The sequence below is a fragment of the Halyomorpha halys genome, unplaced genomic scaffold, assembly GCF_000696795.3.
Source record: "Halyomorpha halys isolate HHAL.00 unplaced genomic scaffold, Hhal_1.1 Scaffold91.1, whole genome shotgun sequence".
Classification (NCBI taxonomy): Eukaryota; Metazoa; Arthropoda; class Insecta; order Hemiptera; family Pentatomidae; genus Halyomorpha; species Halyomorpha halys.
In genome coordinates, this window is record NW_027110755.1 from 2,279,856 (window position 1) to 2,292,455 (window position 12,600).

Consider the following 12,600-nt stretch of genomic DNA (forward strand, 5'->3'; position numbering starts at 1 on the left):
GCTCTGTTAAATAATTTTTTAACTTATTTGTGTTCTTCTCTGATCGCACCCCTTACCATCTTCTCCCCATATTATTGTCCACGGTCAACTATCTTCTCATCATAAATAATAGTACTATATCAAAGGCTGTATACTCTGATTCCATTAAAATTAATGAAACAGATAAAATTCATTTAAGTACTGTAACTATATAACCCATTTAAACAACTATTACATTTATAAGACATTCTTAACAAGGTTTTTTAATTAAATTTAATAATTTTAATGATTTTTTTTTAATTGTATTGAAATACATTCTCAGTTAAATTTTTGTATATAAGTGTGTGTAAATTCCTGAAAGAAGGATGGTTACTCATTTTGTTCTGAAAACGAATAACACCACGGCGACCAGTTTTAATAAACATGTTAACTGTTTTATAATCTGTATGTTACAAGAAATTATTTCTAGGCAAGAGTATGCTAATCACTCAAAAAGTAAATAATCACTGATTTTACACTTTAAAGGGTTAAACTATATTCTTCCTAAATTAGTTTTTAATTACTTTTAACTAATTATTCTTTAAAGCAGAAAATACTTTTTCTTGTAAATACTTTTTTAAAGCACTAATTTATAAAATGAACTTGATTATTGATTTTACAGGTAGTATGTCTGAAGGTATTTATAGGAGAAGTGGTACCAACTCTAAGGTTACTTCACTTTTGAGCTTACTGAGAAAAGATGCTTGGGAAGTTCAGTTATCAAGGAAAGAATATACAGAATATGATGTTTCAAGTGTTCTGAAAAGATTTTTTAGAGATCTTCCGGAACCACTTCTTACAAATACCTTGCATAAATATTTTTGCAATGCTGCAGGTTTGTTCTTGTTTATATTTTGTACATTACGACACTGTTTCAAACATTAACATACTGTTTCATTGATATTATTTTTTATCAATTTTAGGAGCAAAATGTACAAAAGCAGAAAAGGAATGTATGTATAAAAATTTTCTGGATAAACTGCCACAAATAAATTATGTTACACTTAGAAGGCTTATTGGACACCTTTATTTCATTCATTGTCAATCAGAAAAAAACAAAATGCCTGTAGGGAATTTAGCTGCCATCTGGGCTCCTACTCTTATGCATGTTGAGGTAATTTTGGTCTCGCTATTTTTTATATATTTTTTTAATTTAAGCTTGATGGCTATCTAGAAGTTACCACCCAGTCCTAACTAGAGTGGAAGGGTCATTCATTCTATGATACAAAATAAACAGTAACTGACCCCAGGTGGGAATCAAATCCATTCTGAACCAAGCACTTAAGGACCCTTTGTCAACTAATACATTGTGTAATTCAAAAAGAGATCATACTACCAATTATAATATTTTGTTAACTCTAGGTTTACATTATTTTGGTTTGATTAGTTTGATCCGCCTTGTTTGAACGTTTATTCATATGGCTACACCTTTCAGTCCCAATAATTATGTTTTAAAATTTGAAGTGATATATGTTCTCTACTTGAGTTAATAATTTATTTGCCATCCCGGCAAAACAAGAAAATGAAATAGCCGGTATATTTATATATGTATATATATATATATATATATATTTGTAAATGCCTCTTGCTTTGCTCCAGGAGGTAAGAAAAAAAAGTTAATAATTTATGTTGCTAGTAATATCAAAGTATTAAAACTATTTTTACTAGTATTTAACATGTGGTTATCTCCTAATCAAGGAGGTGTGGATTTACTTCTGTTAGATATCTACAGTACTGGGAAGTAGGACCAGGATTACAAAATATGTATATGTAAATTTTTTAAATGGCAATTTGAAGTTTTTCAATAAACAAAAAAGCATATATTTTAGTTTGCTAATCTAGTGTTAAAAGTGTAAGTTAAATAGATATTTTTACTTGTACATAGCCATCAATATGTCAATAAAAAACTATTTCTCAATGACAGTTGTTGAATAATTTATGAAAAATTATATTCATAATTAAAAGTAAATAAAGTTTATTCTCCCTGTTATTATAAAGAAGTTAATAGTATAGACAACTGTTGATGTATATTATAGCTAAAACTTTTGTGAGCCTATTTTATCTGATTACTATTGTTAATATTCAATTAAAAATATAAATTATAAAACAATTTATAATTTATGGTCAATTCATTATTATTTATTTATTTTCAATTATGATTCTCTGAAGACCTGACTTACCCAAATAATTGTTATTAGTTTGGTTTGTCATATAAATTTTATATATTTATATTAGCAATAAATGGTTAAAAAAAGAAAATAGAAAAATCTTTTATTTAGCAAATAGCAAAAGCTTTATTATATATAGTCACTATATACTTTCGTTGGGCACTCATTGTTATTAAATTCTGACATATTTTTAAGTTTTTGGCATCCTGCTAAGTAATGCTCTACTCATTTCTTGTTGTTTCTTTATTTTTAAATTTGATTGATTGAATTATTGTTCACTCAATACATTTTATATTTCAATTAAAAAATTTTTAGTTATTAAAATAGTGATGTACTTTATTTTTCTTTTTTTCAAGCTTACCTAGGGCCATTTTTGAATTAAGAGGTGAGTTTATTTTTTAACTATGGATGTAGTGTAGTTCCCTTTGAAGGCTTAAAAATTAAGGAAGGTAGAATCTAACATTGTATTACTCAGTTTAGAATTTTGTTATATGTCACAATTGGTAAAACTATAAAAATAAATACTTAATCAGTTCCAAGTAATACTATAGAAATATGTATAATATTGAAACATTAAATGAGTTCTTAAACATATATCTACAAATTTTCTGTTTTTAGTGATTATTTTAAATTTCTAGGGTAAAGAAGGAATAGAATGGACCAAAAAAGAATGTGAAGTGATTACAGATCTTATTCTGAATTACAAATCAGTTTTTCAAGTAGAAGATGAAGAAGCTAAAAGAGAGAAACGTATTTTGGAAGTATTGGAAAAAGTCCATGAATCTCCAAATACTTTGCCGATTCCAAAGCCATCTGGAGATTTCAAAATATCCATTTATATTGGCTCTCGCAGGGGAGAAGCTATTACTATTCCTGTAAGTATTGTGTTAGCAGTTATGAAACCTTAATTTATTATGGTGTTTTTGTAAAATAATCAAATGTTATCTTACAGATAGCCTTATTTGACTCTCTATTTAAATTTTTACTGTTTGTTTGTTTCTAAAATGAATAAATGAAAGGTTAAGAAATAAATTAATTTCAAATTAAAAAATTTTATACACTTAAACAAAAACCATCAACAAACCAGATTTAAAAAAAAAAAAAATATTAAATTTGAACCACTACAACCCATGAAGGGTAAGGAGTGCAGTACTTTGCAAGGAAGTACTATTACTAGACCAACGGTTGTGCAAAGAGGTGATTTAGTCAGAATCACGCTTGACCGTCAGATTTTTACTCAGTTAAGGGTACCCACCTTGTGAAGCTGAGTGGACCCCCAACAAACCAGATTTACACCTTGAATATGTAATTTCAGTTTCATAAAACATTTCATTTTAAGATAATGATTATAAAGCTGGCATTATTGGTAATTTTCCATATGCAGTACTTGTGCAAAATAAGGCTGGGTTTCAAAAAATTTGGATAAGTATGTTGTTTAAAAAATATAATTACTGAAATAAAGAGGAAGAGCATGACTGAAATTCACTAATATTTATGTAAAGCAAATTATTTTTGCTAATTACTTTTTTGTTTTTTTATTTAATATTTATTTACCTCTGTTATAGTCTTATACTATAATTAGATTTACAGAGGAGATCGGCCTAATAAGTAAAATACACAAAAAATAATATATCAGTAACAGTATGAATATGTGAATATCTAATCCACATTGAAGTCTAAGATCATGCTGCTTTTCCAATTATTGCTCAATTTAACTAATTTTTTTAATTAAGTCTCCTCTTCCTGTTTTAAATAAATGTTTCAAATGTCATATAAGATCGCTGCTAATTTGTGGTTCACCCCCACCTCCGACCACCACATATCTTAACTCTCATCGAACAGATGATATCGCTCCAGGGATCCAAATATCAAACGAGCAGTCAACGCTATGACTACCCACATCAAAAACCTTCTGAGACAGTGGAAAACAGCTATCTGGCACGAGCAGTTGCTAGCTACTTATAGTGACGTTAAGAAGTTCTGGAAGCTCACCAAAACTGCAACAAAGAAATCCAATACCATCAGATTGCACGATGGAGACCGGCTTCTCACCCCCTCACAACAGCCGGAGCTACTAGCAGACCATTACCAACGGGAAATCACAGTTCGAACCCTCAATGCAAAAATACCACACATGGCCAGGGAAGAGAACTAAATGTTTGTCAGCCCCAGGCAGCTAAAAGCTATTTTGAGGAGGTCAAACGGAAACCGCGCACCCGGCCATGAGGAAGTCCAAACGGTCTTGCTGAAGCAACTCCCTAGAAAAGGCATAGCACATCTCACGATCCTGTACAACTCGTGCTTGCGAATGAGATACTTTCCTGCAATCTGGAAACACACCATTCTGTTCCCGCTACTAAAACCAGCAAAGTCAGGTGACAAGGAAGACAACTATAGGCCCATTAGCCTTCTACCACACCTAGCAAAGGTCTTTTAGTAAATTATTCCCAATTATCTCAGAGATTTTTGTGAGGAACACCCAGTCGTCCCTTATGAGCAAACTGGTTTCCAAGCTCATCTCAGATCAGAACATCATCTAATGAAACTACAAACCGAGGTGTGCAGAGACTTCAATAGAAACCATGCAACAGCTTTGATCTCTATAGACTGTATGAAAGCCTTGATTCCGTGTCTCACGGCATTTTATGCCTTAAGCTCGCGGACCTCGACTGCCCAGAATAACTCTATAGCATTATAGTATCGTTTCTCCCTAGCTGGTTCATGAAAATCACTCCAGTGCCATCTTAGTAATGTGTGGTGTTCCACAAGGGGCGGTCCTGTCCCCTCTCCTCTTCTCCATATACACTGCGGATGTCGTGGAGCATAACTACATCATTGCAACAATAGCCGCTTTCGCGGACAATTTCGCAATGTATAGCAGCAACGCCAGTGCCAAACATGCCCTCAAGCGGGAGGAGAAAACATGCCAGGATATAGTAAAAAAACTACATCTCAACAACCAGGTAAACCTGGCAAAACCAGATTGCGTGGTGTTCACACTACAGAAAGGGAAGAAAACCAGACTACCTCCACGCTCCAAGTGGCAAACTCCGAACTAAGTCCTTCAAACTCTATAGTTTATCTGGGCATTAAATTGAATCGCCACATGACACTGTCAGGTCATTGCTACATGAAGACCAAACTAGTCTGTCTCAGATCATACCGGTTACACCACCTTTTATCATTACCAGTACTCTCACTAAGGCTCAAACTTCAAATTTATAAAAGTATTTTGAGACTTGCACTTCTATATGGTGCTCCACTCTTCACCCATCTTCCAAGAGACACAGCGCCATCTACAACACTTTCAGGATACAGTGTTGCAGAAGATTGTGCGGCCAACATTGCTGCAGAAGATGAAGACAGATCAACTACACGAGCTCTTCGAACTACCCACTGTGCCTGAGTTCAGCCAATGCAGGCACATAAAGTTCTTCTACTCTATACGGCACCCAAGAAATCCACTGTTCAGGACCCTTACACCAGCGCCCCCTCTGGTGTGTTGGCAACAAACCAGATAAAAACTCAGAAACGACGTGCCAGCACACGTATTTAAGGAATCAGTTTTTTAGGTTTAGTTTAAATTTCAAAACCAATGTGTGCCCCAGCACATTATAAAATTCAAAGAATGGCCACGACAGAAGAAGGAAGTGCAGAACCAGAATAAATATTCATGCTAAAAACCATAAATGAAATTCAGAAATAGGGGTTTTGAAAAAATAAATAAAAGTGGTTCATGTTTATATACTCAGGTGTATATTAATATTGTGTTATATATATTTTCAATAAAGGAGGTAAGAAAGAAAACAGTTGTTCATGGAAGGCAACTATGTTCACCATTACACCGCCATCGCAAATTTTGTTATGTATTATGTATTATTTTGTATGCATATGTTTTTGTTGAAAAAATTAAAATTAATAGGTGAGAAAAAAAAAAGGTGGTTTATGGCAAGGTGGCTTGGAAAGCCTTGTCTTCTATTATTTTTGGTGTTACGATCTTAAAGAGAAGAAATTGTAACATGTTGTACAATGACCAATATACTTGCTATAAGTGTCTCTTTTAAATTTAAGGTAGGTAAGTGAACACATGCGGGGGGCAGCAGTTCAGCATGGCAACGTGCCAGTCTACCAACCCAAAGGTTGTAATCCCATCGAATATCGAATCCTGGTCCCACACGGGCTTTTTTCAAGCGTAAAATAATGCAAATCTCACTCACAACCTCCCCCTGGGCATTCGTGAGCCCCGTTAGCCAATGGGTGGCACTCACAAAAAAAATAGGCATGAGAGTGACAAACCCACCTTATGAAAAAACGTCCGATGTATTTCTTAATACATTGCGCGAGGACTTGGACCTCCATGGTTTGTCGCCCATATAATAATTAGGGAACACATGCACAGACTTGGTTTATTTTCTATTAAAAGTGTTTTTTATTCAGTTTCACTTTATCGTTGTGTTTTTCACTTTTACTTTCTTCATTTGAAATAGAAGGCTTTTAAAAAAGTTATCCAAAATACAAACTATGTTGTTCCACAACACTAAAAAAAAGGCAATCCTTTCCCGCCCTGCTAAACCCCCAGAGAGCGTCGGCCCTATATCACTTTTGAAATATTAGCTTAAAACGGGAAGGAGAGACTTTGAGATAGTTTAATCGAGCAATATTTAAAAAGCATCTGAAATTGATGAACTATAAATTTTATTTATAGCATAAAATCTTTTATTATGAAATATTACCATTTGGCAGTAAATACCAAACTCATATAAAAGTGTTTCTAATATAAATGATAAAACTTGAACTGTACAATAATATTTCGTCTCAGGATCCACGAGTAATGATGAAGAACAATGATTTATATTCCATTTTTTTAGTAACCTAGATTTAATTGCGGAAGGTCAAAATATTTCACCATTTATGGTCAATTATGGTATTTTATTTCTGATTACCGGAGATAATTTTGTTGTTCTCTGTTTTTTTTTTTTTTATATGATACAGATATATTTTAAGAAAATATCCTGTTAACATTATATAATTAAACCAATACTTTCTTTTTAAACATTTTTCAGGTTGGACCTGGAGTTGACAGTGGAAAAATCTGTAGTTTGTTGGCATATAAGACTGATTTTGCTCCTCATGAGCTTTGTTTATCAGAATGTGTTCTTGGAGGCGTTCTGAGCAGGCCATTACATCACTCAGAGATGGTTCTTGAAACTGTTCTTAAATGGGCATACTGGGATTCTTCAGATTCCAAAGATAATTATTTACTTCTGGGAAATAATACTATTTACAAAGAAATAATGCCTTTGGTAAGTTGTTTTTCTTTTATTAATAAAAATATTTATATCTTTTTGAATCCACGTTCGAAGTTGTAAATAGTTGATCTCTTCTGTAATTGTAATACTATTATAATATATTTGGACACTGTTTCATGATGATGCATTATTAGTAGATAAGTAGTGTTAGTAAATGATTATATGTGTAAAAATTACAAAGTACAAGCACTAGTATTTTTGTTTCATGAGGAGGACAAGTTTACATCAATATTTTTGGTAGAGCATGAAACCATTTAGCTATTAGTGCCTCTACTATTCATACAAAAAAACCAAATGAACATTCTAAGAATTAAATTTTCATTATATAGAGGTGTTCTCTATGTTTGTACTAGAGTAGTGAAAGATAAAGTATCGAGTATAGATAATACCATTGTGAACATAGTCGTTTCACACATTTCCCAACAGTAACCGAACTCATACTTTTATAAATTAGGCAATCAACTAATCTAACATTAGTTGATTAATAAAAGGTGTCAAGTGGAGACAATTCTGATAACTCAATACAGACTTGATATAAAATGTATTCAGAAATTTAAAGTGGGATGAGTGTACTTTAGTTATTTATTACATTTATGCTTACAGATTATAATGAGCCGTTATTAATCCTCTCTTTTTCGATAATATTTACTATCATTCCAATTTATTGCACATTGTTTAGTATGTCATTAAAATGACCATGGAAACACCTGATTTTCGATTAATTTTTTTATGCGTTTAAACCTACACACTTGGCTGTTCAAGCTGCAAGAAACAATACCACAGCATTCGGGGAAGAGTGTTATAATGATCGGATCATTCACCTGTGGTTTGAAAAATTATCAGGCAAAAAAGGAGCCTTTTCTCAAAAGGATAATCATTTGCGATGAAAATTGGATTATATATGACAAAAGGCATTGGTCAGGTCAGTGATGAAATATCAACCAAAGACTCGGTTGGGACATATGCCAAAACCAAATTTACATCCAAAAAAAATCATTGGTTTCTGTGTGGTAGTCAATGGCAGGAATATTGTGAGAATTTCTTAACCAAAAAACAAAAGGAATAAAAATTCAATACATCCAGAATGGTCATCTTGATATTATAGATGCTTGGTAAGTGAAAGGAGAAAGTCCCTATTAAATCAATTTTTAGTTACTTTTGATTGATATCACTTAATTTTCATTGAAAATTCAGTTTTAAATCGTTTAGAATAATATCATTAAATATTTTAGATGTATTTATTTCTTTATTTCTTTTATTGTTTGTTTTAGACTAAACCTCCTATATCGAAATCTGGTGAGCTCCGATTTGCTGACAAAAAAAGCAAATCATTCAAAACTTTTATTTTTGAATTTAGTCAAGCAAAACTAAGTTACTACAAAGATAAAGCTGTAAGTGTTTGTTCTCTTGTTATAATCATTGTTGAATTTATTTTAGCTTTGTGTAATTGTTTAATTTTTAGAATATTATTATTTGACCATATGTAATGGAGGAAGATAGTCGTTTACCAATGTTTAGCCCCACTTTGCAGGGCTACATCAGGGCTCTTTTCTAGCCGGTAAACAAAAGATTGTGAGGCAGTCTTTAGTTTATCTACTAAACAAGAGCCCCTCATCATGAATCTCTTCATAGTGGGGCTAAACGTTTAGTTGTACTACTTGAGCTTCTTTTTACTGCCTTTTCTCATTTTTTTATTATTATATTCTCCATCTTCCTTCATATTTTTACTTCGTAATAACTTTAATTTGAAATAAAATTTATCTTATATTAATCAAACAATCATCAATGTATTTAAACTTTTTAATTTTTTTGGAAAAAATGTGTTATTGCTGGATAGCAATTACACCATTTACGATTTTAAAGCCAACATAATTATTCTGTAATAGTCATTTTAAGAAATGTTGTATGGCTCCTTATTATTTCTTATTTATAACTCTTCTGAACTTGTCCACATTATATTTTAGCTCATTAAAAAATAATAGAAAATTAATAGTTCATAGTATAGAAATTTAGTTGTTGGTATATTATTTTCAATTATGAACCTTTGTAATTGACCAAGAGAAAAAAATTTTCTATCACCATAAAATTTAAGGTTTTACTTTCGTTGATCCGTTGAATCCAAAATTCAACTTAAAAAAATCTGTCTCTACTGTACACTGTCCATGGCTTTTTTCAAAAATTACTGTGCCAGTTTTTTGAGATTTGGCATCAAAGACCTCACATTGTATGTTTTAGATGTCAAGGAACAGAGTTGGTTCCAATTCCGTCTGAACTAAAATTTGTGTCCAAAAACTAATTGATCAAATCGTTGATTTGATTTTGATGAAATTTTCAGGGATTGTGCAGATTGGTACCTAGTTGACCCATATCAATTCCATCCACTTCTGCTTACAAATGCATAAAGATATTTTCATTGGCATACCTGTATTTAAAAAATGGCTTGTCCAATTTTGGAGAAATGTTAGGGATTAATGTTTTGTGCTCTAGTATAATCTTTAGCAAATTCTACCCTCTATTTTAGCTTAGTATACATGGTCTAGTATAAATTTTATTAAATTTCATCAACTTCTTTTTCTTACCCTTACCAAAACTAATATTTTGGACACATTCATCAACGGCTCATCCTGTAGATTTTATTCTAAAGCAGCAAATCGTTAAACTTGAAATAAAGGTAATTACTTCAGCCATAGGAATATGCAGAAAAAGGATAATTTTCAGAAAAAGAAACTTTCAAAAGAAAAAAATTAATAAATAAGACAATAGTCTAAAAGCAGTAGAGGAAGCTATACTGACCCATATACTTGGCAGACATTTTCAACAAATTTTAACTATTGACTGCTCCTTAAGAAAAAAAACAACCTTAAAATCAGACTATTATTAACAAAGATAAGGCATATTGAAGTTTTAAAACTTTTTAACTAATTGTCATTTTCTGGTAAAATAAAATATTTTAATTAACTGTCAGTTTTGTTTGTTTTTATAATAATTGTTGTAAATCTTTTTTAGTGTTCTATAAAATTATGTGAATGGAACATTGAAGAAATAATTTGGTACATTGGTCATGAACCTAAAAGAAATCCACAGACGAGGTTTGTAAAAGTTTTTCTACTATTTTAACATATGTATCACTGTATTATACTCAAGAACTCAAAATCAGTACATTTATTTAAGAAGTGTTATGTTTGGTTCTTTTTGCCTTTCTACGGTTTTCATTGAAATCCTCCTTATTTTATGTTTTTAAAATATGCTTTACATACTAAATGATTTTAAAAATAATATTTTGATAAATAGAACACAAAATTAGATTTGTTTACAAACTTGTCCCACCCGTTAAGTAGTATGGATATTTGCAGCTGTAGGAAGCTACATATGCCAGCATTACACTCCATTGCTACATACAAAATAATTTACATTTTTATCATAAGCTCAACACAGAGGTTTTCACAGAACTGTAGTTATAAACTTCATTCATTCAAAATTATAAACTTGTTTTAATACATCCATAAGAGCTCTATTTGATGAGCCCATTTTGGTTTAAGATTGTTTCAGTTTGTAGTGTGTGCTTTTGAGGTTGATTGTTATTATGTGTAACTAATAGAATATATTATTGTATTGTTCATTCTTTTATTAGTTCAAGGTGTCCAGCCGTCTTGACTCCCTTTAAGGTTGGAAATTCTGCTTGAATTTACTTTAGGGAAAAATCGGGAATCATGCTTGAGATACAGCGTTATTGGGAAAATTTTAGTTTTGTGTCAAAAAATTCTAGTTTTCTATTATTACTAGAGAAATGTATAAAATATTGAAAAAGGTTGATGCCATTGTTCCTTTTACCATCTCTAATTCCAAGAAATGTGAAAGGCAGAAAAACTCTCCTACCACAAACTTTGATTTCCTCTCAATTTTCTCTCTCTCTCTCTCTCTATCTATCTATCTATCTATCTATCTCCTCCCTCCCTCCCTCCCCCTCTCTTATAAAAATATTTGTTCTCTTGGTCTAATTGAAAATCGGGAAGTTTTACCATTAGCTGTCTCGAAATCCGAACTAAATCAATTTTTCGTGAACCCTTTGTCGAAACCTCTCTTTTCATCTTCAGATTCGCTTCACATTAGAAATGAGTTTCAATCCTGATGATCTGAGATAATGATGGATCTGTCTCTGAATTTCTATCAATCGTTTTGGTAGTCCCTCAAGGCTCAGTCCTGGGACCGTTACACTTTCTTTTATACGTATCGGATATCTCATCGATACTTAAATCGACAAAAGCAATAATTTTTAGTAGCAAATTTTATGTGAAACCATTAGTCATAGGAAATTGTCCAAAAATTCATTTAAATGGTATACCCATTGAATACTCTCAAACTTTACTGCTCTTGGGTGTAACATTCTCTTCATCACTTGATTAGCAAGACCATGGAGTTAGTACATCTCGGAAATGTTTTAGAAATTTGGGCCAGTTACGCAGGAATAGAGAATGCTTCCTTATGTTTGTACAGAAACATCTTGTTCAGACACTAATTATACCACACATCGACTATTGTAGTATATTATTTACATATATGCAGAGCAAAAACTTATCAATTCTTCAGAGGGCATTTAATGGATGTGTTAGGTTCATTTTCGATTTTCCCGTTCATGAGCATGTAACGCTGTTTTTTGAAGAACTCTGTTGGCTTAAACTCCCTGAAAGAAGAAAATACCAGTTGGGTAGTTTCCTGTACCAACTTTTTAAAGATAAAACTCCCAGTTACCTTTACGATCTCTTTGAAAAACAAATTCCTCCTCTAAATCGCATTGTTAAAAAACATAACAGTCAATTTCACATTCCAGTCCATTGAACATCTCGATATAGTAAATCATTTTTAATTAGCGGAATTCATTTGTGGCAGGAAATCCCAGAAAATATTAAAAATTATACAATCTCAAACAGGTTGTATAAACATGTATTATAAACAATTAACGGATAAATAAAAACTGATTTTATTTCACAATGATCTCGCTGATGTGAATTTACTCTAGAAATGAATGTAATTTTTCTTTGTGTTATCTATTAGCTTATAAATATTTTAAATTATATAATTTTCCTCTGCTTCATTTTGTTGGATTG

At 31.7% G+C, this 12,600-nt stretch overlaps 1 protein-coding gene across 1 annotated transcript in view; it reads left to right on the forward strand.

Annotated features, from left to right (window-relative positions):
• Window positions 1-12,600, forward strand: part of RhoGAP15B (RhoGAP_ARAP and RA_ARAPs domain-containing protein RhoGAP15B) — a 28,448-nt gene that overhangs the window by 9,926 nt on the left and 5,922 nt on the right. Inside the window, exons 5-10 of the mRNA XM_014415033.3 lie at window positions 641-853; window positions 942-1,132; window positions 2,825-3,061; window positions 7,250-7,489; window positions 8,767-8,886; window positions 10,502-10,584. Of these exons, the coding sequence (XP_014270519.1) occupies window positions 641-853; window positions 942-1,132; window positions 2,825-3,061; window positions 7,250-7,489; window positions 8,767-8,886; window positions 10,502-10,584 (1,084 nt within the window). The remainder of the gene's footprint in view (window positions 1-640; window positions 854-941; window positions 1,133-2,824; window positions 3,062-7,249; window positions 7,490-8,766; window positions 8,887-10,501; window positions 10,585-12,600) is intronic.